Source organism: Neophocaena asiaeorientalis, unplaced genomic scaffold, assembly GCF_003031525.2.
Source record: "Neophocaena asiaeorientalis asiaeorientalis breed wild unplaced genomic scaffold, Neophocaena_asiaeorientalis_V1.1 scaffold82, whole genome shotgun sequence".
Taxonomy (NCBI): domain Eukaryota; kingdom Metazoa; phylum Chordata; class Mammalia; order Artiodactyla; family Phocoenidae; genus Neophocaena; species Neophocaena asiaeorientalis.
In genome coordinates, this window is record NW_020173068.1 from 3103204 (window position 1) to 3130158 (window position 26955).

Sequence of the window (26955 nt, forward strand, 5' to 3'; positions counted from 1 at the left end):
TCCCTCCCCCGACATGTCCTCAAATGTCCTCATTATACTGGGGACCTTACTAAGGATGAGGTCAAGGGGCTGGAGAAGGAGATGCCGGCATTTACCTCCCTTTTTTTTTTAAATCAAACTACACACACAGGATAAAGGAAGGATAATTAGTCAGCAAGAGACTGTCAAGGGTAAGTTCCTCTGTGCCCCAAGCAGTGGCTAAAAGGGTGGACACTGGACCCAGACAAACCACTGACTTGCTGTGTGGCCTTAGGCAAGTCACTTGGCCACTCTGAGCTTCCCTTTCCTCCCCTGTAAAGTGGAGCTAATCAGAATAGAACCTCGCTGGGTTATTTTGAAGATTATATTATGTGTAAAGTGCTTAGAACACCACCAAGCACATAGGCCTCAAAGTGATAGGCAGTATTATTCTTACTCTTACTGTTTTTAGTGGGCAAGGTGGCCGGAGGCAGGAGTGCACCGTTTGTTGGGGAGAAGGAGGGATTTGTCTCTGAAAGCGTTAAAATTGTACCAGCTGCTCCCATCCTGTAGACAAGGCTGGAGGAAACACAGTTCAGGTCCTGGGCCCCTTCACTGGCTAATTTATCAGGTGCTGGTCACTTCGGGGCTTAGGAGAAAGAGGAAACAGACAAAGCGGAAAAAGAAAATCCGAGGCGGAGAGTGGGGTGGAGGGAGATGCTGAGAGGAGGGGATCACCTGGCGTCCGCGCGTCTGTACCTCTGTGTGTGGCGTGGAGGACCGTACCTGTGTATGCCACGGGACAGTGCCGGGCGCGGGAACGACGCCAGAGCGCGCACGGCGTGACAGACCGACCTGGCCGGGCGACCCCCTCCAACCCCACCGCGCGCCTTCCCCAAGCGGGTTAATGCACCGCCCCCGCCTCGCTGGCTCCTCCCCGCCCGCCCCTCCCAGCCCCGCCGACGCCCTCACTAGACCTGGAGGTCGGCCCCTGGGCTGACTGCGGGTCCCTGGCGGCGGGACCGACCCCGCACTCGCGGATGCTCCCGGCGCGCCCCGAGCAAACCCCGCGCCCGCTGTGCCGCCGCCGCCGCCGGTAGCCGCTGGGCCGTCGGGCCTCCCAGGGAGCCCCGCGCCCCCGCCCAGACCAGGCTGCCCAGATGCGGGCGCCACTCTGCCTGTTGCTGCTCGTCGCCCACGCCGTGGACATGCTCCCCCTGAACCGAAGGAAGAAGCAAGGTAGGAGGGGCAGCCGGCAGGGTGGCCGGGAAGACGCCGCGGGATAGTCAGGGGGGTCGCCCTTGGGGCATCTGCCTGCTGCCCGACGCCCGGGGCTGTTAACTCTTCCAGACTGCTGTCAATCCCACTTTACAGATGGGGAAACTGAGGCCCCAGGGCACCCGTGGGGCAAGCTGGACCAAAAGGCTCTCCAGGGAGGGAAGGAGCTGCCAGGGCTCTCTCATTGCCCCGCTCCCTATAATCACAGCATTGCTGGGCGAGGGGTGGGGGGAGTGACTTTTGCAGAGACAGGAAGCCTCAGGTGGCAGGCTAGAGGTTGCAGGGCCTAAGGGACAGAGTTAGTGGCTCAGAAATCATCCCAAGCATCCATACTGAGCCAGGAGGTGACATAAAGGGTCCTGAGCTGGGAGTCCAGATGCCCTGGTCTCAGCCCCATTATAGACCCTGATCCCCCACATCACTTTCAAGAAGCCAGTAATTTTTGGTGGGTTCCCCTCTGGTGAGGGCATGAGCTGCATGAGCTCAGAGAGACCTGAGCTTGAAGACATTTATTCTGGGATGACCTGGAAGACGTCCAGCCCCTCTAAGACCCTCAGTTTTTCCATCTTGACCTCCTAGGGCCACTAGGAGGATGTACCAAGGTTCAGACCATAAATGTACCTGGGGCACAAAGCCAGGGGCTCCTTGCACTCTCACCTCGGGGGTCCTGTGCCACAGCCCCTCCCTGAAGGAGTCAAAACATCCTCAGGAGGTGGATTTGAGGCTGTCCCTGCAGAGCCAGGGTTGGAAGAGCCTGGGGGACCGAGGAAGGTGAGCGAGTCCCATACCTGAGCCGGCAGCCCTTTGGCCTCCGGGTGGCAGTCTGAGAATCAACAGCCAGCCACTGTGCCCAGGGTTTTCTACTCACGGAGGGAATCCCCACTACATCCTCATGACGTAGGGCTTATCCCATTCTAAAATCCAGGTGCCAAGGCTCAGACAGGCTAAGTAACTTTGCTAAGTTGACCAGCAGGTGAATGAAGACCCTGTGTCTTCTTTCTTTGCAGCTCTGGTGTGAGGTCTGAGCTTGTATACGTGCGAAAGAGAACGAGGGTCTTCCCTCTGGGGGATTCTAGTCCACCTGAGTGAAAAAGCCCTAAATGGACACAGTCACTCCTGGAGTGAAACAGGAGGCAGAGAGAGGCTGTGGGAGAATTGGGGCTGGGATTGGGTGGGACAGAGAGACTGTGGCGTGAAGGACTCCGGCTCCAGGTGTGACTGGACAGAGGGATCCAGGGAGAGGAGAGGTGGGTGGGCTTCACATGAGCTGGGGGGCATCTGGGACCTCATGGGGACACTGTTCTGTGAATGGCCCTTGTATAGTAGTTACGGTCATGGGCTCTGGAGTCAGCCTGCCTTGTTAAAATCCCTGCTTCCCCAGTTACCAGCTGAGTGACCTTGGGGAAGTCACTTTGCCTCTCTGAGCCTCAGTTTACCCATCTGACTGTCTTTTAGAAGCTCTCTAAGATCTTTCTCAGTTCTTAAAAAGACCAAAAAAAATAGATAAATAAAAACTGTCTCCTCAGCGACTCCTCTTTAAAATAGAAATAATAATCTTCAGTATCCAACTCACAGGGCAGATGTGGGTAAGACTGGATGAGTTAGTGTGTATGTTACATGAGTAGTCAAGTACAATAGTCATTCTCCTTTCCTGTCCATTGCGTCCTTTGCCTCTCATAACAGCCTAGTGGGGCTGGGGGGATGCTTATTTCCTAGAAAAGGAAACAGAGATTCAGAGAGGAAAATTGATTTGTCCAGCGTTGCACAGAGGGTTAGTAGCAAAGCAGGCTTGAATCTCAATCCGTCTGACATGACGCTGAGAAGATATCTCCTGAGCTGTGTTGGTCTTCTCTTCTCAGAGCCTCACTTTCCCCATCTGAAGAGGAGCTGGTTTAGAAGATCTTTAAGATGCTTCTCAGTCAGTTCTAAAAGACACACACACACAAAGAATAAAGAAAAAGAAAACTTCCAGTCCCTCCCCCCATCCCCAGTTGCTCAGTGAGGTCGGGCATGGCTGCGCCTTACCCATTTGGTGAGGGGGCTCTTGGCACCCCTCCCCACGGCAGGTGATCTCTTGCGTCTGGGACACATGCATGTCCAGCGCCGCATCTTCAGAAAGAGGCTTGTGGCTCCATTTATCAGTCAGGTGCAATGGAGATAGCCTTGGATTTCAGTCCAACCGCCAACCCCTTTGGGTAAGTGGATTCCCCACCACCACCTGCCCGCTGCCCACAGCCTTGGTTTCCCCATTGGCACTGGGGTGGAGGTGGGGGAGGGGTAGCAGAAGGCTTCCTGTAGCATCTTCTGCAAGGTGGTCATAGGAGTCCTGGCCAAATAGGTATGAGAGATGCTGGCTTTAGCAGATTTCTTAACTGTGGGACTTATCAGAGGATTCATAGTGAAGAGGCTGAGGGTAGAAAGTGGGACCTTTCCCAAACCAGTTACAGATTAGAGACCATTTTCCTAAGACAGCTGCTTGGAGAATTGCACATGAGACCCCTGAGGGTCTTACCAGGTTTGACATTCTGGTCTAACTGCGGCAGGAGAATGTGTTCTGAAGGCACCTATGTATTGGCAGTGTCTTTTCCTTCCTTTCCTTTCCTTTTCTTTTCTTTTTTCTCCCTCCCTTCCCCCTTCCTTCCTTCCTTCTCTCCCTTCCTCCCTTCCTTTCTCTCTCCCTCTTCCCCTTGTTCATTCAACAAGCATTACAGGGCAGACCGTGCGCCGGGCTCTGTGCTGGGAACTTTGGGAGTGCCAAGGTGAACAGACCTGGGGCCTGTCCTTGAGGAGCTGCCAGTGTGGAGAGATGCCCTTCCCTGGCCCTCTCCTACCTCCCCTGCGTGCCCGAGTGCTTGGCCCAGCCTTTGGCCTCCTCTTCAAGGTCAAGAGGAACACTCGCTGGGCCCAGCAGCCGCCCAGGCTGAGCTGTCACACTCGGGGCCTGGTTCCCACAGACCCATGCTTCCTCAAGCTCCAGCATCACTGTTTTTTGATGAAACCTAATTTTTCTGTTTCCAAGACAAGAAAGACTAAAAGAAAAGGCTTGAGAACGGTTCTTGGATCTCAAGTGACTCTTACAAAACAACATGTTGATTTATTAAGTATAAATGAATCAGAACCAGATGAGGACGTTTCTCTTGAAACATGCTGGGGTGTCCCCGCAATAGGACAGTCGGGCAGGGTGAGGGGGCCCTGGTCTGTACCCCTACCTCAATACGGAGCTTCATTTAGGCAATGAGGAGAGGACAGGCCATGACTGACTTTCCCAGCGTCCAAGGCCTTCTGGGGAGGGGGCTCGGTGGAGGCAATTGTCACCCACATTCACATGGTGCCTTTAGATCCTTCTAGACCTGAGGCAGCAAAGGGCAGAGGGAGGAGCTCTGAAATTCAGGGCCCTCTCCTTCTCTGGATGTGTGATTTGGGGCAGTCCGTGTACCTTCTGCATTGGTTCCACATCTGTGAAATGGGAACAGTTGTACCTACGTCTTTGGCGTTTGGGACGCTTCACCACAGCCCCAGAGGGAAGGTGTCCAAAGGCATAGAGTAGGTGCTTCATGAGGACTCAGCCACTCCCCCCTCCCATTTTACAGCAGAGCTGGATGCTCCCTGGGCTGGGGGAGGGGAGTTTCATGCAGGTTGAATCTCACCTCTGCCCTTCTCCCCTCTCTGAGCCTCTTTTTCTTTATCTGTAAAAGGACTGTGGCAGCGCCCACTCCAGAGTCCTGTTAGGGGGACTGAATATAATAATTCTCTGTAAACTGAAAAGCCCTATGCGGATGGCCAGGCCAGCAGCACCGTCCCCTGTACACAGACAGAGAAGCTGAGACACGGCAAGCAAGTACCTGAGGCAGGGGTGGCGATCGGGGACGACCCAGGTTTCTAGTCTCCAGGTCAGGGCCATGGCTGGGCCCAGAACAAGGTGTATCCCACAGACCACCCCACCCCTGCCCAGCCACCAGAGGAGACCCTTGAGGCCACTTGGGGCCAGCCACGTGCCGGGGGCTCTGTATGTGTGTTTCGACATCTGACTGACTATGGCGCTACCTGTGTTACACCTATTTCCTAGACAAGGGGTCTGAGGCTCCAAAAGGGGCAGGGACCTGCCCAGGACCTCCCAGAAGCTGAGCTGGTACGTGGACCCAGAGTTTTGGAGGCTCCAAAGCCTGTGCATAGAAAAATAAATGAATTCTGCTAGAGACTTGCCAGGGGCTGCGAGGAGGAGGCATCTGAGAAGAGCCCCATCAGAGGGCTGCAGAGGTGGCAGCCGCATAGGAGCTGGGGACTCTGGCAGGAGGAGGGGAGGGTCTGGCCGGATGGGAAGGGCCGAAGGGGCTGTGTGGCAGAGGGGGTGGAGGTCCGATGGCAGACAGGCCAGAGCCCAGCATCTCCTAGGGATGTCAGGAATGGATCCATCAGAAAAACTGACATGGACAGGATCCCTCAGCGCAGCCTAGAGAGACTGGTCAGCGGCAGTCCTGGTCTCAGCTGAGGAATCTGAGACTCAGAGGTGGGACGTTACTTGGCTGAGGTGTCACAGGATAAGGGGACCTTCTTCCCTTTGTTCCCCTGCCTCCTCTAGTCCATCTGTCAGTCCACTGTCTCTTCATCCATCTTTCCATCCTTTCATCTAGTGAAAAAACTGAAGCTCACGTCGATGCAGAGTTTTTCCATCAGCAGATGAGGGAGATAAATTTAGTAAATGCAGCTAGCGTTTAGAATGCCGAGAGGGAGTAGAATGGATAAAACAGAACAGAACAGTATAGAGGGGTCGGCAAACTGGTTTTGCAAGAGGCCAGATAGTTACTATTCTAGACTTCATGGGATATATTCTTCCTGTTTCGTTTGTTTTTTACAAGCCTTTAAAAATATTAAACCAGGGCTTCCCTGGTGGCGCAGTGGTTGAGAGTCCGCCTGCCGATGCAGGGGACGCGGGTTCATGCCCCGGTCTGGGAAGATCCCACATGCCGCGGAGCGGCTGGGCCCGTGAGCCATGGCCGCCGAGCCTGCGCGTCCAGAGCCTGTGCTCCGCAACGGGAGAGGCCACAACAGTGAGAGGCCCGCGTACCGCAAAAAAATAAATAAATACATAAATAAATAAAAGAAGATTTATTAAAAAAAAAAATATATTAAACCATTCTTAGCCTACAGGCCATACAAAAAGAGGCCATAGCCCAAAGTTAGCCCATGGGCCATAGTTTGCCATCCCCCTTTTTAGACGATATCAGAGTGCATTGCAAGTGTTAAGATTAATTATCATTTTGGGAAATGGGTTTCGGCTTACATATGTATGTGAATGTATGAGTGGGTGCATGTGTGTGCACATGGATGTGGGTGTGTGTGGGAGTGTGTGAATGAATGTGTGTGTACTCCGTGTACTGTGTGTGTACTGATGTAAAAATGTAATTTTTACCATTCCCCCAAAAGTGCGGAACTTTTGGCCGAGCCCAATGCAGTGCTCCTGACAGCTCCGAGAGGCGGGTTCCAGGGGATCCCAGTATTGCAGATGGGGAGACGAAGTCCCCATGCGTCACACAGCCATAGGCGTGTGAACCCAGAGAGTCTGGCTCTGGAGCCCCAAACAGGACACCGAACTGCCTTTATAAGTAGCAACTACCCTCGACACATTTTGCAAACCTCTGTTTCTTATGCTTGTTTCTAAAGGCCCAGGATCTGGCAGCCGCGTCCTTCCCAAGGTGTTTTCTTTTCCCAAGGTAGATTTTAGCCGTAGGACCCATTGGGGGCCTAAGTATCCCTCCTGCATTAGACACCCTCAAGCAGCCAGTGAGCACCGGACATTACATGCTCCTTTCTCACCGACCCTCCCCCAACCCTGCCAGGTGGATGTGGTTGCCTCTCTTCCTTTACAGAAGAAGCAGGCTGGTTCAGAGAGAGAAACTGGCTCGTCCAAGGTCACGTAGCCAGTGTTCCTGATTCCAGAACCACAGGAGCAAATCCCGCCTACTATAGACTGCTCCAGAAAGTCCATCTAATGCTGCCATTAACCATCCTGTCATTTATATAGCACTTTATTGTTTGCAGAGCAGTTCAACTTTCATTTTCTCTCTGGAGTTCTGGAGCACGTAGAATAATGGAATGTTAGGACTGAAAAGGCCAGCTGAGACCTTTGAGACCCACGCTTGTAAAAATGGAGCCTCAAGTGAGGAAGTACCTCGCCCAGGATCATCTAGCCAGGAGTGGAGGTGAGGATGCAGGAAGGCGAACGGGGGTGGTGAGGGTGGCCTTGGATAGGCAGAGGAAGGCAGCTTACTCCAGGGCCTGGAATCTGGTTTAGAGCCTCAGTTTCCCCTGTGTGACTTGGCCATACTCAGTCTGCTTTGCCTTTCTCCCAAGCCTAGAAGAAATGCTAGATGAGAGGACGGAACCAAGAGGGCTTTCACAGCTTGAAGGCTGTCTGCAGAGGTTTCTTAACCAGAGGCCAGCCTGTGGTCCAGGAGCCTCGTAAGGGCCTCCAGAGTTACCTGAGTGCCACATGGGATCTGTGGCCTGGCTGTGTGGTTCCATAAGAGGGACCTGGTGGAGGCCTGGGCCCCACACAGAGCCACCATGGCCTGGAGGGCAGTCCTTCCATCAGAGCCCCAGGCTGTGGACACTGTCAGGACGTAGATCAGCCCCAGACCCTGTGGACACCCAGGAGCATACGCCTCACGTATATATCCACACACATATATGTTCCTAAAAACATTTATTTGTTTTTTTTAAAGTACTTAATTTTCACTGGCACCAAAGGTTTAGAAAAGTCTCCTTTTGATTTAGTTTTATGGTTGAGCATTTACTCTATGCCAGATGTTACCTGTGTTGTTTTATTTTATTTGTCAATGTCAGGTACTATGCATATAAACTGACTAAATTCTCCTAATAAACCTGTGATGTGGGTACTATTATTATCCCTGTTTTACATATGAGAAAACCGAGGCACAGAGGGGTTAAGTGACTTTCCCCAGGACACACAGCCAAGTTCAAATCCTTCCTAGTCCCAGAGCCAAGCTCCAACTACTGAGCTCAGTTGCCTCCCACCCTTATTTAGTCCTCAGATCAACTTGCGAAGGGACTGTTATTATCCACATTTTACAGAAGAGGAAACTGAATTAGGAAGAGAGGAGCATTAGTTGAAGTATGTGAAACTGCCATTTCTGTAGGTTGAAAACAGCCAAATATTAGCGATTTCATATGTTCCCAGTAGCTTGGCAAGTAAGTTTGGCAAAGTCAGGATTTAAACCCAGACAATTGATTCCAAAGGTCGGGTGCATAGCCGTCCTGCCTGGCCTCCTCCCAATTCATCCAGGTGATAGCCCACGAGGTGATTTGATCCTTTTATTCTCCAGAGGCCGTCCAAGCGTAGAGAGGGCAATCGACTTGCCAGGGTCACACAGCCGGGATGGGGAGAGGTTGGAATGTGCCCCCCAGGTCTCCATAGCCAGAACCTCCTTTTCTCAACCCTGTGCAGCAGTCAGCGCCACTCGGGACACATGAGCCCTCGGCCCCACCCCTGGGGATTCCTCCAGGGTCCCGAAGGGAATGGTTTGTTCCCATTGCCTGGGTGAAGCTCACTCATCTTGAGCACTGCTGCCTCAGGCTAGGCCACTACTGCCTGCCCCTGGGATGGTTTCTTGTAATGCCGCGTGACTCATAGGGCCCCTGCTCTGTGTCCCGTGGTGGGGACTCCTCTGTGCTGCTGTGGGTGGGGGGTTCTGTTTCAGCAGCTCAGAAGAAAGGCATTCTCAAGCCTGGGGGACCCAGACTACATAGAGAAACCACTCCCTTTCCCTGCAGCCTGACTGCAGTACCCACATCCGCAGGGGTGGAGACACCCAGAAAGGAATGTCACAACTGCCCTTCTGCAGCCTGCTCTGGTGTTGGCAGGCAGGCACAGCTGTCTCTAGCAAGTGCCAGATGAGCAGTGGGAGGCTGGCTGGCTGTCACGAAGGCCACGGCCTCTACTGCTCACCAGCTGAGTGACCTTGAGCAGGTCACCTCTCCCCTCTGGGCCTCAGCTGGCTAAATTGCAAAATGGGGCATGAAACGCATCCCTAGCACATAGTGAGTGCTCAGTTAGTGACTATGAAGAGTGTCCAGTGCCAGGCAGTGGGTGTGGGATTTGGGCTGTGACAGGCCTGGGCTCACCTCCCAGCTCTGCTACTGCCGTGATTGGGTGAAAATATTTCACTCCTGAATCTCATTGTTGTCTTTCGATACAATGGGGACGATAATAGCATCTACATCATAGGATTGCCTTGAAGGTTAAAATTGTGCATATAACCCACCCGGGAGACAGTAGATGCTAATAAATGGTGATCACAGTAATGCGTCATAGGAAGGTTGGCTCCTTCTAGCATCCAGGACATTCCAGCCTGATGTCAGACGTGCCCCCGCCTGTGTCTAAAAGTCCTCTGTAGACCTAACTCTCCAAAAGGAGGTTATTTTGGGGAGCCCAGATTCAGAGGATAGGGAGGTCCTAGGTGCTCTGTGTCTATGGCACAGTGACTCACCCTCTCTGAGCCTCTGTTCACTCCTCTGTGAAAGGGAACCTCAGAGAACAGCAGTGAGGATGGAAGGATGTGTGTGTGTGTGTGTGTGTGTTGCTGGCACATTATAAGTGTATAAATGATGTGATGGCTGTTTGCGGATGAGGCCATGATGGGGCCTGACATCCTGCCCTCTGCCCATATGGCAGGCTGGAAAAACCCAATCAAATGCTGTCTTTCAGACCCGATTTTCCTTCCTCCTCCCCTCTTGCCCCGCTTCTGACAGGCATCTGAGTCAATCAGACTTAATTCATAGCACATTATCAGCATCAGCCGAGCTGAGTGTACTCTTGTATTATTTTATTTCTCTTTCCTTATTTTTTAAATGGTTACACATTGACAATTTTTAATTTTACTCAAAATTTATTTCACTTATTTAAAATTTTTTCATTTTTATTTTATTTAAAAATTTTATTTTTAAAGTTTCAATTTTTATTAATTTTAATGTAATTTATTTAAATTTACTTTAAAATGTATTTTTATTTTATTCTTACATTTTATTTTTCTAAGTGTTTTTATTTTATCATTTAGTTTTAAAATGCCATTTTATTTTAAATTTTTTATTAATTTTAGTTTTGTCTTTTTTGTTTGTTTTGCGGTACGCGGGCCTCTCACTGTTGTGGCCTCTCCCGTTGCGGAGCACAGGCTCCAGACGCGCAGGCTCAGCGGCCATGGTTCACGGGCCCAGCCTCTCCGCGGCATGTGGGATCTTCCCGGACCGGGGCACGAACCCGTGTCCCCTGCATCGACAGGCGGACTCTCAACCACTGCGCCATCAGGGAAGCCCAATTTTAGTTACTTTTTATTTTAAATCTTTTAATTTTACTTTTTGGGTTTTTTTCATTTTAAAATTTTTGTTGTATTTTTATGTGCCCACTTTTTTATTGGGTTTCCTGAATTTTTCTTGTCAGTTTATAGGACTTCTTTGTATTACCTACATATTAATCCCCTGTTGGTTTTGACATGAAGATATGTTTCTTCGATCTGATACCCAGCTGCTGACTTTGTATGTCCTTTGGAGAGCAGAAATTGTTACTTATACGGTTCATGTGATCAATCCCTTGAAGGTTTTTAGGTAGGAGGGCGTTGCTTCTGCCGTATGTTCTGAGCTTTTTGCTTTTACAGAAAGTCCTCATAAGATGGTCTCACGAGAAGGGTGTGAGCCCCCGATTCTGTATCCCTTGAGCGGATCACCCTTCCCGCAAGTGATTCTTCCCTGACAAGTGTTGACAGTCCTGATGCAGCAGCCCTCAGCCCTTCCTGAGTACATTCCTGGAACTCAAATTCAGGTGACGCTTCTCTGTCCACCCTCATTCCTGGATGTCCCCTGAGTCATCGCATTTCAGCCAGCACACGTCTGCTGAACACTTGCTGTCAGCTGGCCCCTGTCCTTGAGGGCCCCAGACTGATGAAGGTGGCAGTCCCAATAGAGTGAATAGCAGAGGTGTCAGCTGGAGACCCCCGCCCCTGGGACAGGGGACGTTGGCTTGACGTCCTCCCTGAGAGCAGAGCATCCTCACAATGGCTGCCGTTCCCCCAGGGCTGCTTTGGCTGAATAGCTTCAGTGTGTAGACCATCTTATTCCCCTACATCAATAACCCTCCCTCCAACCACACCTCCCCCATTAAAAGAAAAAGAAAAAAACAGAGCACTCAGGACATTTCTGGGTAACAGACTTTATTGAAGGTCTGGGGATGCTGCTAAGGGCTCCATGGTTTCAGACTTAAGACCACTGGGTTGTTCCTGCAGCCTCCCCTCTTCTCCTCCTGTCTGACCCTGCACACAGCTCGGGGCCCCTCTTTGGCCCTGAGAGACGTATGACTTTCAGTGGCACTCCTCTGCCTTTGGAGAGCCACTGGGCATTAGGCAGCAGGGAGGGGCTGAGAGGCCATCAGGGAGGCATGGCTCCCAGCAGTTAGGAGCTAGGACTCTGGTTTGCATCCCACCTGACTCTTCACTGTGGGTTCTTGGGTTAACCACTAACCCTAACCCTAACCCTAACCCTAACATCTCTGAGCCCTAGTTTTCTCATCCATGAAAATGTGTAAATGTAACCCAGCTTTGCAGGGCTGTGATGGGTTTGCAGTGATTTAACACCGGACCTGGTAGCTCAGGATCCTGCATGCTGCAGACGGCATCAGCCTGGTTCTGCCCATCTGCAGACCTGGTCCCTCAGAGGATCTACAGGAGCTCACAGAGACCAGCACCTCTGGCTGTGGCTGCTCATCTTGGTTCCAGCCCTTAATCCTGGTTCTAACTGGGCAAGAAGGATTACGGTTCCCATTTTGCACATGAGGAAACTGGGATCCACTGACAGTGGTTGTAGAATTTCCAGGCCCTGCAAGCCTAGGTCCCTCCAGCTGGCTGGGTTTCGGTGTGGTGGAGACAGTGCCCCAGGACCACGAGAGGTTTCCAAGGTAGAGCCCCACCACATACTGTGCCTGTGTCCCCTTCTTCCATTCAGCTCCTCCCTACTGGCATCACACCATTTCTTGAGCACCTACTATGTGCCGGGTGATTTTTGTGTGCATTAGTTACCCACAACCTTCGAAGATAGGACCCATTTAACAGAAGAGGAAAGTAGAATCCGGATAGGTGAAGCCACTTGCCCAGGTTTCCACAGCCCCCATACAGTCTGGGTTGGAAGCCAAGCTGGGGCTCCGAAACCAGAGCTGTTTTTCACTGTGCCAGGAATTGGTGAGCAGAACCCAGGGCAGAGCATAAGGACAAAGTTGGCTCCCATTTGATGTCCTTGGCATATGAGCTGGGCACAGAGCCAGGGGCTCTGCAGGTTATTACCTCCCTTTATCCTCCGGGCACCCCTTCGATAGCATCATTCTCTTTTGCAGCTGAAGTGTGGGGCTCAGAGAGGTGAAAGAGACTTCCCAGAGTCAAGGTGGCAGAGCTGGGATTCATACCCAAATGTGTGTGACCTGGACTCCCGCCTGCCCAGCGCTGCCTCCCTCCCATCTCCCATTTCCCGGGCAGTTGGTCTGGGGACCTGGCCCGGGCAGATGTCACTGTGACTCACCACTTATTCTCACCTTCGAGAATGACTTAGGGAACCATCCAGACAGGGCCTCGGGTTTCAGTCCAGCTTGGGGGCGGCGGTATACAGCTGGTTTAGGGAGCCACTGAACAGCAAGGCGGCTTAAAGCAACCAGAGGGAACCTTGAATGAGACCTTGTCCTGGTGGCCTGCGAAAGTCGAGAGGACACAGCAGGTCAAAGAGGCACAACCCGAGCCAGTGGCAGGGAGGAGCAGAAGTGATTCAGGCATCTCTGGAGGAGGCTGCGGGGCAGACACAGTCATGGGATTCTTGGGTTAGGTCCCCTGATTGCTGAGGACGGGTAGCTGAGGTCTGCTCACACCAGCTACCTGCTGCACCATGGGCTAGGCCACTTACCTTTTAATTCTCATAATACCCCACAAGCAAGACTTGTCCATCTGCTGCTCACAGCCAGCAGCCTGGTCCAGACCCCCTAGGTGGTCACAGGCCTCCGCCCTGGGCTCCCAGCTCCTGCCCGCTACTGTTCATTGTGCTCAGCCCCAGAGGGAGCTTTCAAGATGGCAGACACTCCTTGGCCTACACCACGCAGGGCCTTCTCATCTTGCTTCCAGGAAAACCCAGCGCCTTCCACACTCCTTCTGAGCTTACCACCCAGGTCTGGGCTGATTTGCCTTTCCGACCAGTCCCTGTGCTCTGGCCTCACTGCTCTCTTGCATGCTAAACCCCTGGACCTTTGTACCTGCTGGTCCCTCTGCCAAGAACGCTTTCCTTATATGTCTCAGCGAGTCCTGTCTTGTGGCCGGGACCCTCCTCTCCTCTCCTCACTCTGTTTACTGTCATTCACTCACTGTCACTATCTCAAATGACCTCTCTCTCCTTTAGGGTGCAAACTCCCTGAGGGGAAGGGCTGTCTTGTCCACTGATGTATCCCCAGTGCCTACAACAGTTCTTGGCACATAGTAGGCCCTCGAGCACATTTGTGAAAGGAACAAGCTTTCCAGTGAGTGGGTGATTGCCTCTCTCTTACATATGAGCAAACCGAGGTTCAATAACGGGCCCAGGGAGTGAAGTGTGGAGCTGGGATTTGAAGGCGGGGTTGTCTGATCCCAAGCCTTAGGTTCCCACCTCTACTCTTTATGCCTCACTGCTGAGCAAGACTGATTGGGAGCCTCATCTATTGTGGGGAAGGGGTGACGATAGTTGTGTCACCTGGAACAGCAAGAGCCCAGCCATCCTCAGTCCCAAAGCAGGTGCAGCAGTGGGTATAGCAGGCCTGGCCGCCCCAGTCAGAGGCCAGGGACCAGGCTGTTCACAAGGCCAGACAGGGAGAGCCAGCTGGCTGGAGATAAAAAGCCAAAGGCACCCATCCAGAGACCAGGGTTCCAGCCCTGCCTTCCAGTGACCCACTGTGTGGCTCTGAACAAGTGCCTGCCCCTCTCTGAGCCTCAGGGCACCATTTGTAAAATAATACTACTATCCGTATACTACAGAGTTCAAACTTTAATAGACACTGCCCAAATCCTTTTTAAAAGTAAGCACTGGATGTTGTCAGTCTTTTAGTTTGCCTTTCTGGTAGATCACAAGTAATATTTTGTTCTTATTCTAAACATCATTTTGAAAATTATTAGTGCAATATAGTAGCTCTTCCTGAGGTTACTGGTCCATTTGTCTTTCTTTTTTGAATTACTTGTAATATTTTTGCCCATTTCACAACCTTGGGTCGTTGCTGTTTTTCTTCTTCTTGATTTCTAAGAGCTCTTTGTATATTAAGGATGGTAATCCTTGGCCTTCTTTTGTGAGGCATAATGATCAGAGTGGACATGTAACAGAGGATCACAAACATGACATTTGCTTTTTTTCTCTCTCTCTCTCTAATTCTATTATATCTCTAAAACCCAATCCTTAATAACTTTGGGTAGATCTCAGAGTTTCTGGTATTAAAAAGCTCAGTTTGGTGCTAAATTTTTAAAAACACAGGTCTAATTCAACGCTGTCTCCTTCCCCATCACTGACGTGGCTCCTGACTCCACTGATCTGCCCTGTGGGGAGATGTGTCGTCCTCCCTCCGTTCCTCCCCTGTGTGCCGGGGAGCAGAAGAGGGATGGGGACAGGGACAGCTGTGTCTTACTTCTCTGGTGCTGCTGTGGCCTCACAAGTCCCAGCAGTGAGAAAACTCAGGGCCGCATCACCAGTGAGCACAAGGAAGCGGATGGGTCTAAACGTTCCTATGCCTCCCTCCATACCCTCCGTGTGTGGCAGGTGCCCTACCTGTGGCACGGCTGTGACTTATTAGGGGAGGAGCATGGCCTCGACCTCTTCGCATATTCCCAGCTCCCTCATATGGGTACCCCATGGTACCCCTACAGCACCTTTGGGTTGGAAATTTTGGATCAAGTTCAACAGCCTCCTTCAGTGTCCACGTGATCCGGACGGAGAATTGGCCCTCCCCTTCTGCATCTCTCATTCATTCTCCCCCCTCCCCCAATAGACATGGGAAGGATCAGCAAGTGTGTGTCCAGTCAGGGGATGAAATGCCCATTTCCATGTCTTATCGGGTTCCCTCCAAACTGTGAGTGATTCTCTTGCCACCCCACCTGGCTTTAGGGAATTGGGGAAGTGCCGTGCCCCGCCGCAGCCCCTGCTAGACAATCCTTCCTGGATCCTCTTCAGACCTCGGTTTACACCAGCTGGTAGGCAGTGGAGGGGGAGAGGATGGAGGGTGCAAAGATATCTGGCCTCCCCCTTGCTAAGTTCTGAAGGGGGTGTCGGGCTCCAATTCCATACTCACGAGGCAGCTTTCTTTAGAACACAGGGGTAAGGGGAGGGGAGGACTCAGACTTTGTTTCCACCCTTAGTCACGGGTTTTGGAGCAGCCAGATACATCTTGTTCCTTCGTTCACCCAATGGACATTTACAGAGCACCCAGTGTACCCCGGCACTGTGCATGGCACTGGGAGGCGTGGGTGAACAAGACAAGGTGCCTGGGAAATTTCCCTTCCTGATCTAGTATCATTTTGCTCATCTTTCTAAAATGTTTCCACAGGTCTGTGATTTGTCTTTTAACTTTGTCCAATAAATCAAATAAAAGAAAAAAGGTTTTGTTTCTTGTTTTCACTGGAGTCTAGACAAGGGCCTGGTATATTGTAGGCATTCAAGAAACACCTACTGAATGGATGGATGGATGGGTGGATGGATGGCTATTGGGCCCTTAGAAACACTGAGTTTAACCATCCATTTGACAGATGGAGAAACTGAGGCCCAAAGACAGGGAGGGACTTGGCTGAGGACCCACAGAACTGGGAAAAGAGTCCATATCTGGTGCTCTCTCCCTTCTACAAGGTTTTGAAAGGGGGAGGGAGCCTGTGGGGAGAGACCAGACTCAGAATAGGGTCCCTAAAGATGTTCACCCCATGTCTGGAGGTTCAAACTGGATTCCCAACTCTTTGTCACTGCTCGGAACCTCCAGTTACCCCGGGTGCTGGATGAGAGGGGCTGGGGCTGTCCCTGGAACACCGAGAGGGTCCAGTGCTGAGGCCCAGCCCCATTCCCTGATACTCACTGGCGGCAGAGCCCCAGGTTTTCTCTGCACTGGGAGCTGATAGTATATCCAAAGCTTCCTTAGGGCTTAATTGTAAGAGGCAATGAGGGTGTTTACATGGGACATATTCTAGGGGCTAGGTTCTCCGCAGTACTTAATAATAGCTACCAGTTACTAAGATTCCCTGGCTTTAAATCCCAGCTTGCCACTATGTGATCCTTAGCAAATTACTTACCTTCTCTGTGCCTTAACTTCCTTGTCTGTAAGAGGAGATAATAATACCTTGTAGGGTTGTTGCAACAGAGTCTGGCCTTGTAAGAGCTCCACACTGCTCACAGCTACCCCATTGTCGTGCACCTGCCATCTGCCAAACCCTGTTCTGAGCATGTCAGACACACCAACGTCCTGAACCTTCTCAGCAATGCATGAGGACGATGATTATGCCCATTTTACAGATGGGAAAACTGAGGCTTAGTTTGTGATTTAGACCCAGGCTGTCTGCTTGCTACACCATGCTCTACTGCCTCTCCTGCCATTGGTGCTGAGGGACTTCGGGGTCTGAAAGTCGTTAGAGATTATCCATGCCCTTAGGGGATGCCCCCTGAGGTGAGCAGACAAAGCCAAGAGGACTGGCTCAAGATCCTCCCCCTCACCCTATGCAAGCCTCAGCCAAAGCAGCTCAACTCTTAGCTGCCCTATTAACCGAACTCCCAGATCACATCCTATCTCGGGAAAAAGAAAGCTTCCTTGGCTGAAAAAAGTTAGAAAGTCCTCTGTCAAGACCAATCCCTTGTTTTTCTGCTGGGGACACTGAGGCTGCCAAGGTCACACAGTGAGCCTGAGTCCCAGCCGAGACGGGAAGCACGGTCCTGGCTCCTAGCCCCGAGCTCCGTTCATTGCGGGTCTTCAGCATGGTGGGGTGAAGGGGTCATTTGTGGAGCAAACTGCGAGACCTGGTACCTCTCAGTCGTGTGCATGTTAGGAATCCTGTGCTCTCAGTTCCTCTTAGGAAGTTCCCCCACCTTCCCTGGAATCCTGGCACTCATCCTCCCCACGGCTCGTGGGGGGCTCCTGGACTGGATTAGTGGGCACCATCCCCCCTACCCCCGGCCTGTGGCATCAGGTCTCCAGATTGGCTGGACATGTCCCACCAGGTCCTGACTGCTGCAGCATCCTCCCCCTCGGCCGAAGCTGAAGCTTTCACCGCCTCCCAAAGAGCCACGGGAGGCCTCCACAGCCATAGAGCGCCCAGGAACCGTGAACTCCCCACAGAGGGAAAGGGAATTAGCAGCTAGTGTTTCCTGTCCCCAGTATTGCCAGGTGCTTTATACACAGCTCTTGGGGCACTTTATAGCACCCAAGGCAGGCTCAGAGAGAGAATCAGAGAAGCAAGAGACCTGTCCGACGCCACACGGCCAGACAGCCCCACCATAGGCAAAGCCAAAACCTGTCTGAGTCCACTCCCCAGCCCACAAGTTCTCACTGAGCACCCACTGTGTATCAGGTACCGGTGCTACAGACATGAACAAGTCAGAAACACCTGCCTCAGAGAGATTCCGTGTGTGTGTGTGTGTGTGTGTGTGTGTGTGTGTGTGTGTGTGTGTGTGGTGTAGCAGGGTCTCTTGAGCACCTACTATGTGCCAGGCACTGTTTTGAGCATAATGCATTTTATCTGCAAAATAGCCCTGTAAAAGTCACTAGAAGAAGAAACTGAGGCACAGAGTATTTCTGCAACTTGTTCAAGGTCACGCACACAGCAAACCTATTCTTCTAACGCAAAAAGAAAAGGAACTGTCCTCTCCGTATTTTTTCAGAATAGCAACTGCACGTACCCAACACTTCATGACAGTTTTACGTGTAGGACAATTGCAAGACAATTCCTTACGCAATTTCACATACTTGACACTTTCACACGCAAGAGAGTTTTGTGACAATTCCACAGATAGATGGATTTTGCGACAGGTTCGCACTCCGGGCAGATTCGTGACAATTCTGTTCATGGATAATGGCGTGCCGAGCTCTGGGGGCGTGGATGCCGGGGAAGCCAGCTGGGGGTGTGTGACTGCCTCCCCTGGTCCTGGTCTCAGCCGCTGCTCCTACCCGCCCCCTCACCCACTGTGCAGCTTGCCGAATGATGAGGAATCCAGTAACAGTTCTTTTTTATTTTTTTTTGAATTTTATTTTATTTATTTTTTTATACAGCAGGTTTTTATTAGTCATCAAAGATTTGTTATAGTTCTGTAAAAACTGCCATTGGTAATTTGATAGGGGTTGCATAGAATCTGTAGATTGCTTTGGGTACTATAGTCATTCTCACAATATTGATTCTTCCAATCCAAGAACATGGTATATCTCATCAGTTTTTCACAATTGAGAATGATGTTTTCTGTGGGTGTGTCATATATGGCCTTTATTATGTTGAGGTAGGTTCCCTCTGTGCCCACTTTCTGCAGAGTTTTTATCATAAATGGGTGTTGAATTTTGTTGAAAGCTTTTTCTGCATCTATTGAGATGATCATGTGGTTTAGTTTGTTCTTTAATTCTTCTAGGTCTTTGTTAAACATTTCTTGCATCTTCTCGATCTTTGCCTCCATTCTTTTTCCGAGGTCCTGGATCATCTTCACTATCATTATTCTGAATTCTTTTTCTGGAAGGTTGCCTATCTCCACTTCATTTAGTTGTTTTTCTGGGGCTTTATCTTGTTCCTTCATCTGGTATATAGCCCTCTGCCTTTTCATCCTGTCTGTCTTTCTGTGAATGTGGTTTTTGTTCCACAGGCTGCAGGATTGTAGTTCTTCTTGCTTCTGCTGTCTGCCAACAATTCTTTTTTAAAGCAGCGAAGATTTTCTGAAGGTCTCTGGCAGCTGCTTTGGGCTGCTCAGGGCCCTCAGTGCTCCCATCAGGAACACAAGTGTGACCTCCCTTAATGAATAGCTAATGAAGGCAGACCATATCTTGTGGATCCAGGGTGGGTCGTTAAGGGTTAAGGAAGCAGATATTTGGGTTGATGCGGGGAGGTATTCCAGGCACAAGCAGCCCGCTCTGGACTGTCCACCCTCCCCCGCCCAGCAGGAGGGCTGGGCAGTGGTAGCACAGCCAAGGCCTTCTCCATGCTTCAACCTCCAGGCACTAGAATCCTTTTGGTATGGGTCTCATCTGTCCACACACACCTGCCACTGTCTCAGAGACACACACATGCTCAGGGCACACGAACCCAGCCCCTCTTCTTGACATGCTGGGCTTGGCAGGGACTGTCCTCAACTTGGGCCACTTGGGAAAATATCCCTCCTATGAGTGGTAAGAGGGGCCAAGTTGCCCCTTCCAAATATCAGCCCAACCTCTCATCCATCGTCACGCCAGCAGGGACAGGCACTGTGACACAGTAGAGTTTGGGGGCTCTGTCTAACTCTGTGACTTATAGTTGTTGACCTTTGAGCCTTAGTTTGCTCCTCAGTAAAGTAAGAAGTAATAACAGCACCTGCCGTCTTGCTTCTTTTTTGGGGGTGGGGGGGTACGCGGGCCTCTCACTGCTGTGGCCCCTCCCGTTGCGGAGCAACAGGCTCCGGACGCGCAGGCTCAGTGGCCATGGCTCACGGGCCCAGCCGCTCCACGGCATGTGGGATCTTCCCGGACCGGGGCACGAACTCGTATCCCCTGCATCCGCAGGCGGACTCTCAACCACTGCGCCACCAGGGAAGCCCCGTCTTGCTTCTTAAAATGAGGTCTGGGGACCAGCACGATCAGCATCCCCCAGGAGCATCGTACAAAAGCAGAATCTCAGGCCCCAGCCCAGACCTTTAGCATCAAAATCTACACTTGAACCCAAGGTCCCTGGGCACTCTGTGTGCTCCTTAGAGTTTGGGACGCCCTGGCTGACCTCACAGAGTGGTTTCTGAAAATCACGCGAGTTCATACACATATGACCCCAGGCACACCAGTGTACACGTTAAACCAACAGCATATATCGAGGGATGGAGGTGTCTCTGCTTTTAATAAGCAGCCCCAAGTGATTCTGATGTGGATTTAAATCTCAGGATCACCACTGGCTGGGAAACAGCAGATGTGGGTATGAACCCTGGCTCCACTTCCAGCCTCCATCTCCCCACCTCCCCAGCCCATGGAAGTCGATGTCTGAAAAGGATTCTATGTGGATTTCAAGCAGGGGCTGGGGCAGGGCACTTCCCCACCTCCCCAGGCCTAGGTAGGTGGCAAGAGAATCACTTGTAGAGAGCTTAGAGGGGACCTGAAGGACGGGGAAATAGGCATGTCACCCCTGATTGAACACGCAGGTACTGATCTGCCCCACATCATGGAAATGAGGGGAGATGAGTACGGGATGAGGAGAAAATGAATGAGAGATGCAGAAGAGGCAGGGTCTGTCCTGCGAACACATGTACTGCCACTGTTTGGCTAATTTCCTGTCTCAGTCAAGGTCAAATGGACATTGAAGGAGGCAGTAGCCTTAGCACAGCACTGGGAACCTAGCAAGGCCTTAGCAAGGGGACCTGTTATTCTGTGTGGAGGATTAAAGGAGGTGCTGGGATACACTGGCAGCTGGGAGGCCGTGTGGCCTCGAGATGAAGCCTTCAGGTTCTGCAGCCACACTGCCTGGGTCCTCTTACTAAGTGACCTCAGGCAAGCAGCAGCCCTGCCCTGGACCTCAGTTTCCTCCTCTCTGAAATAGATATAATAAGTATACCTAAATTAATTTTGCAGCATCTCTATATGGAATGGTAAGCAGCTATAAAAAAAGCATGAGTCAGTGATGTACAACATTCGCCAGGGTAATTTAAGTGAGCAAAGCATGGTGCTAAAGAGTCTGTGGAGTGTGCTGCGGTTTATCCCTGCCCTCCTGGAGCTCACCTTTCAGTGGTGGGAAAGAGACACCAAAAATTCAAACAAACACATCACATATCAGGTGGGGATAAATGCCAAAGAAAAACAAAGCAGGGTGAGACAAGGATGCAGGGATGGGTGCTACTTCAGGCGAGGTGGTCAGGGAGGTCTCACAGAGAAGGGGACGTTCCAGCAGAGACCTGAAGTGGAGTAAGCCCTGAGGATGTATGTGGGGAGGGCATTCCAGGCAGAGGGAGGGGCAAGTGCAAAGGCCTTGAGGAGGGAGTGGTCTTGGCATGTTTGAGGAACGGCAAGGATGAGGCCAGCATGACTGGAGCAGGGCAAGCGATGATTGGGAGGGAAGGGGGAAAACGTGTTGGTGCAGACCAATTTCTGATAGATTCCATGTGGGGCAGGAAGGAAAGAAAAGAGGCAGGGTGACTCCAAGATTTCTGACCATGAGTGGAGTAGCCATTCACCCAGATGGACAGGAGAGGCAGGTTTGTGGGGAAGGAGGGGAAAGGATTACAAGTTTCCATTTTGGATGTGTGCCTATTGTTACTATATTCTGAGGGTCCTACGCATTAACCCCTTGGTGTCATGCAGACACCTTAGCAAGGATTCACTGTCTGCTCCTTGCCCAAGCTCCCTCCCTGCCACCAACTTATATACTGTCATGTACTCACCTCTCTTAAAAACCTTTCTTTCTCCCACACAGACTAGCCCTGCTCTCGTCCCCACATCTGCCTCTCCAGAAAATCATCCCTGATGACTGCAGTCTGTGCCCAGCCGCTGGCTCTGAGCTCTGCTGGGCAGACATCATCAGCTTTCTTTGCAATGTATGAGCCTAGTTCTCCCAACTAGACTGCAGCCTCCCTGAGAACAGTTTTTGAGAACTTTTATTAAGCCATCATTCATTCATTCATGCATTATTCTTTCTTTTAAGAAATAGTGGGCACCTACAATGGGCAAGACTGGAAATTTGAAGGAGAATGAGCCAGGCTGGGCCCCAGCCCTCAAGTGAGCACCTCAGGGTGCCTCTCGTGTATCTCCCATGAAGCAAGTTATGACGTAATGCTCATTCATCAGCCATGAGCTGTGCTAAGTACTTTGCATGGACGAGCTCACAAGTGCCTGGGAGGTGCTTGCTACTACCATTGTCCCCATTTTGCAGAAGAGGAGACTGAGGTTTAGAATAGTGAAGCCACTTCCCTAAGATCACCCAGCCAGAAAATGGTGTTTTGTCATGCTGCAAAGCTGAGATCGTCTCAATGTCCCCACACCTGCAGGAGTCTCCAAACCTGGAGTCATCTCTAGGGCCCGTGCCTTGCTGACGATGGTGCAATCTGCCCCAGAGGCAGGAATGTGCCTGGGGCCTCTGAGCCAGCCTCCAGTGGCAGTGACTGCCTCCCATATGTGGCGGTCTGAGCAGGCGGACGGGAGCCCAGACGTTGTTTATTTCCTCTGGTTATCGGTGACATGCATCCCACACTGCCAGGCAGGGATCCGAGAAGGCACTGCCCATCACTCTCTGCATGGGGCCCCCCTACATGGTTCTGGATCCTTCTCAAGGACATAGCAGGGCCCAGGGCAGGGCCTGGCCCTCCTCAGGTTGCACTGCCTTGGGGCAGGGAGCAGCGGTCTCTTTTTCTTCTTCCCCATCTTCCTCACCCACAGGGAGTCCTTCGGGACAGCTGTGTCAAATCCTTTAGTCCACCATGACACACAATGTTCTCATGCAAAACACACTTCCCTGGGCACATCCCAATTATGAAGAAACTCTACCCCAAAAATGTTGACATCAAATTAAAAGTTCTGCACTGATTGCCAAAGCAAGTCCAAGATCACAAACACCAATGGAGGTGTGGCAGGTGGCGACAGTAACATTACTGAGACCCTCGTTAAGTGTCAAGCCTGCTCAGGTCCTCAAGGTTCTGTAAGGTTGGCCAGTGTGATTTCTATTTTACAGATGGGAAAACTGAAGCACAGAGAGATTAAGGCACTAGCTTAGGTCACATGGGCAAGGATAAAGGGTAGAGCTGGGATTTGAACTCGAGCAGTCTGGCTCTTAACCCAACTCCACTTTAAAGTGGAAACCTGTTAGCAGTGCAAATTCTCAGCCTCCCCGCTGCCCAACCCCAGACTTACTGGATCAGCAGCTCTGGGGGAAGGCCCAGCAATCTGTGTTTTTAACAAGCCCTCTAGGTGAATTTGATGCGTGCCCAAGTTTGGGACCCCCTGCTCTACATTGCCTTCTAATGTGAACGAATGAAGCAGGTACAAGATAAACAGCAGCTCGAGGGGGATAACACATGGCAGCTGACCTTTGCCCTCAGTGTCAGGGGTAGCAATAGGGAGTGGGTGGGGGGTGGACTGACAAACTGGAGAGCACATGCCCCATCTATGGAACTCCAACCAAATGTTGCCCTGCAGGAATGCAGGCCCAGTGTTAGCAGGTATTCATACCTTTTCCAGAGAAGTCCAAATTCCAGCTTCTTATGTGAAATCTGATTTTTTTTAATGTTTGCAAATCTTTTTTTTTGGTTTTTTTAAGTGTGTGCTGGAGTTCTTGGCTTGGGTATTGAGGATTTTTCATTGACAGACTCACTGTGGGCTGCTGAAATGAGCCTGTCTGGGGAAAACAGGTAATTTTCAGGGTCCAAGATGTCTCCCTGTGCCTTTTGACCCCCTCAAGGAAAGCACTGCAGAGTGAAGGTGGGTGGGAGATGTGATAATGCAGAGATGACCCTGAATCCACTCAAATCCCTAAATGAAAAAATGTAGAGATCACTTGCAAACACTGAACCATTGACTCCTATCGAAACAAGGGGCTTGGAGGGCTTCCCTGGTGGCGCAGTGGTTGAGAGTCCGCCTGCCGATGCAGGGAACACGGGTTTGTGCCCCAGTCCGGGAAGATCCCACGTGCTGCGGAGCGGCTGGGCCCGCGCATCCAGAGCCTGTGCTCCGCAACGGGAGAGGCCACAACAGTGAGAGGCCCGCGTACCACAAAAAAAAAAAAAAAAAAAGGGGCTTGGGGTCATTTTCAGGATGTGGATGACTCTGAGGTTGGGAACCCTCGTTTCAAAGAACACAGGTCATTCCCTGATCCCAACAGAAAGAAAAACCTGCCCTTCACCCAAGACCAAATCTGCCTCCTCTGTCTCTTCCCTGAGCCCTTCACCATCCTGAGGATGAAAGACCATCTCCCTGGAGATGGTGGTTGGTGGCTGTCCTCCACCAATGCCTGTGGCCTCCGTTTTCTCACCAGTGAAAGGGGAGGAGGGTCCAAATCCCACCATGTATCGTGACAGTGAGGGAACAGGAAAGGAATTTATATTTACGGAGAAGGACCTACGACATGCCAGGCACTAGCTGCTTGCACACACCTCATAACAAAATGTGTGGGAGTAGGGGTCGTTGCCACAGTTTTTCAGGTGGAGAAACTGAGGCCCACATTGATGAAGGTACTTATCCAAGGTCAGTCAGTGGGTGGTGGAGCCAGGATTTGAACCTGGGCACCTGGACCATAATACATGTCCTTAGGTATTTGAGGGCAGAAAACAATATAATAACAAGATATCCAATTTATCAGAAGTCTGCTGCCAGGCTTTAAGCTAAGAGTTTTCCATGTACCATCTCCTTTCATCACAACAACATTGCAAGTTAAGCATTATCCCCCGTTTTACAGCTAGAATAACTGAGGCCCAGAGAGTTAAAAGTACTTTGCCCGTGATCACACAGCTGCTGCCACATTTCATAACCATCGAGCCCCCAGCACTGGACCTCACAGAAAGTAGGGGCTCAGTAACCGTTGAATGAATGGATGGATAGATCACTCAACCTTGGGCTAATGCACGTACAGAGTTGTTATAAGCCTGCATCCCTTTGTAAACTGCCAACCCCACTGTCATTCTCCGTAACATGGACATCCAAGTCTCAGCTTGTCCCCTGGGTGCTTGGGGAAGGACAGTATGACTCAGATGTCATTCCAAGCCCCTCCAGCTGCTGGAGCAACACAAGGCCATCCTTTTTGATACAACTGACACTTTGACCAGGGGAGGATGGTCTTGATTATGGGAGATACTGATTAAGGGAAATCACAGGGGGTGCCATCCCCTCTGATGCCCCAAGAAAGCTCGGGGAACTTGCAAATCAGAACTCAAATACTTCATTTAGAAACGTGTATCAGAGCTGCTAGAGGGCAGCAAAGAAGGCCAGCATGCAGGTGAGGTGTAGAAGGAGCCAGGGGTTTTCAAACTGTGCTCCCTACAATCCCAGGGTCCCTTGGTGTGCCGTGGTCAGGCTGGGTGGGCAGTGCTTCAGGTCCCTTGGCCTTGCTGAAGCAGAGCTGCTCCACCATGATCTGTTGGGCTCCACCTATCTGGTGAGATACATCTTTTTTTTTTTTTTGCAGTACGCGGGCCTCTCACTGTTGTGACCTCTCCCGTTGTGGAGCACAGGCTCCGGACGCACAGGCTCAGGGGCCATGGCTCACGGGCCCAGCCGCTCCGCGGCATGCGGGATCTTCCCGGACCGGGGCACGAACCCGTGTCCCCTGCATCGGCAGGCGGACTCTCAACCACTGCGCCACCAGGGAAGCCCGAGATACATCATTTTGATTGCAATTTGACAGGAGGAGAGCTAGCTCAAGTGAACTAGTGACTTTCTTTGGAGCTATGGGGTGAGCCAAGCCTTGAGGGACTGGAACCTGGGCTTGGAAGATGGTCAGAAACTCTGACCATCTAGGGCCCATGAAGTTTCTGGTTGCTTTTTTTTCTCTCCCTGCATCTGATTTATTTTTTTTCTCTCTCTCTCTCTGCTTCTGTGTGGTCAGGGGTCTTTGGCTGCACGTGACAGAAAACCCTTCTCAGAATGGCTTTAGAAAAGAAGAGACTTTATGGACCCTCCTAGGGATGGATCCAGGTGCACAGACAATCTCTTGTGTGGCCTCCATTCTCGGGACCCTCGCCCCTCATGCATTGCCCACCAGCTGTGGTCTACACCTTCTCAAATCCAAACAGAGTGCAAACACACACACACACACACACACACACACACACACACACACAGGCAATCCTAAGACTAGCTCTAGCTGAAACATGTGCCTGTGTCTGAACCAGTCACTGCAGTCAAGGGGACCTGGTTCTCTGGTTGCCGAATCCCAGGTTAAATGCATCTGGACAGAGATGGTTGCACCTGAACCTGAAAGTCAAAGATGGGGCCTCTGTTAGCAAAGAAAGGTGCCACAGTTGCCTGTGCTCACCGAAGCTTCTCGCACAGGCCGCCCTGCCCTCCTACAAACGTCCTTAGGGCAAGAGGCCATCCTAGACCATTGTCTGTTGGCCCACAGTCAAAATTCTCAAGAGAGATGGTCTAATTGTCCCGTCAGGCCCTGGTACAGCCTGTCCACCACTGGCCAGGGGACAGGGTCATGCAGTACAAGAATATTTGCCACGTCTGGTTCTCAGGGAAAGGAGATTGTGAGCAGGGAAGACACTTCCACAATGCCAATTACATCTATTTTGGTCTTGTTTAAATGCACATCCCTGGGCCTATACACTTTACAAGCCTCCCTGGGGATTCTTACGCACAGTCAAGTTTAAGAACCATCAAGTTTGGATCTTTCTAAAGCAGCATTGTACAAACTGTAGCTGTCGTCACTCATTATTCATAAAATTAGCATTCAGGTCTCTATACCCGCGGCCTTGGGGAAGTGGGAGGAACAGTACTGCTCTTTGTAGTGAGTTAGAGATATGATGACAAGCCTGAGTGAGGCCATCAGAATGAAAAAG

General features: G+C 51.2%; 1 protein-coding gene across 1 annotated transcript in view; it reads left to right on the forward strand.

Annotated features, from left to right (window-relative positions):
• Positions 1–1118: 1118 nt before the first annotated feature.
• Positions 1119–26955, forward strand: part of RSPO4 (R-spondin 4) — a 35268-nt gene continuing 9431 nt past the window's right edge. The window contains exon 1 of the mRNA XM_024743049.1: positions 1119–1197. Within this exon, the coding sequence (XP_024598817.1) occupies positions 1119–1197 (79 nt within the window). The remainder of the gene's footprint in view (positions 1198–26955) is intronic.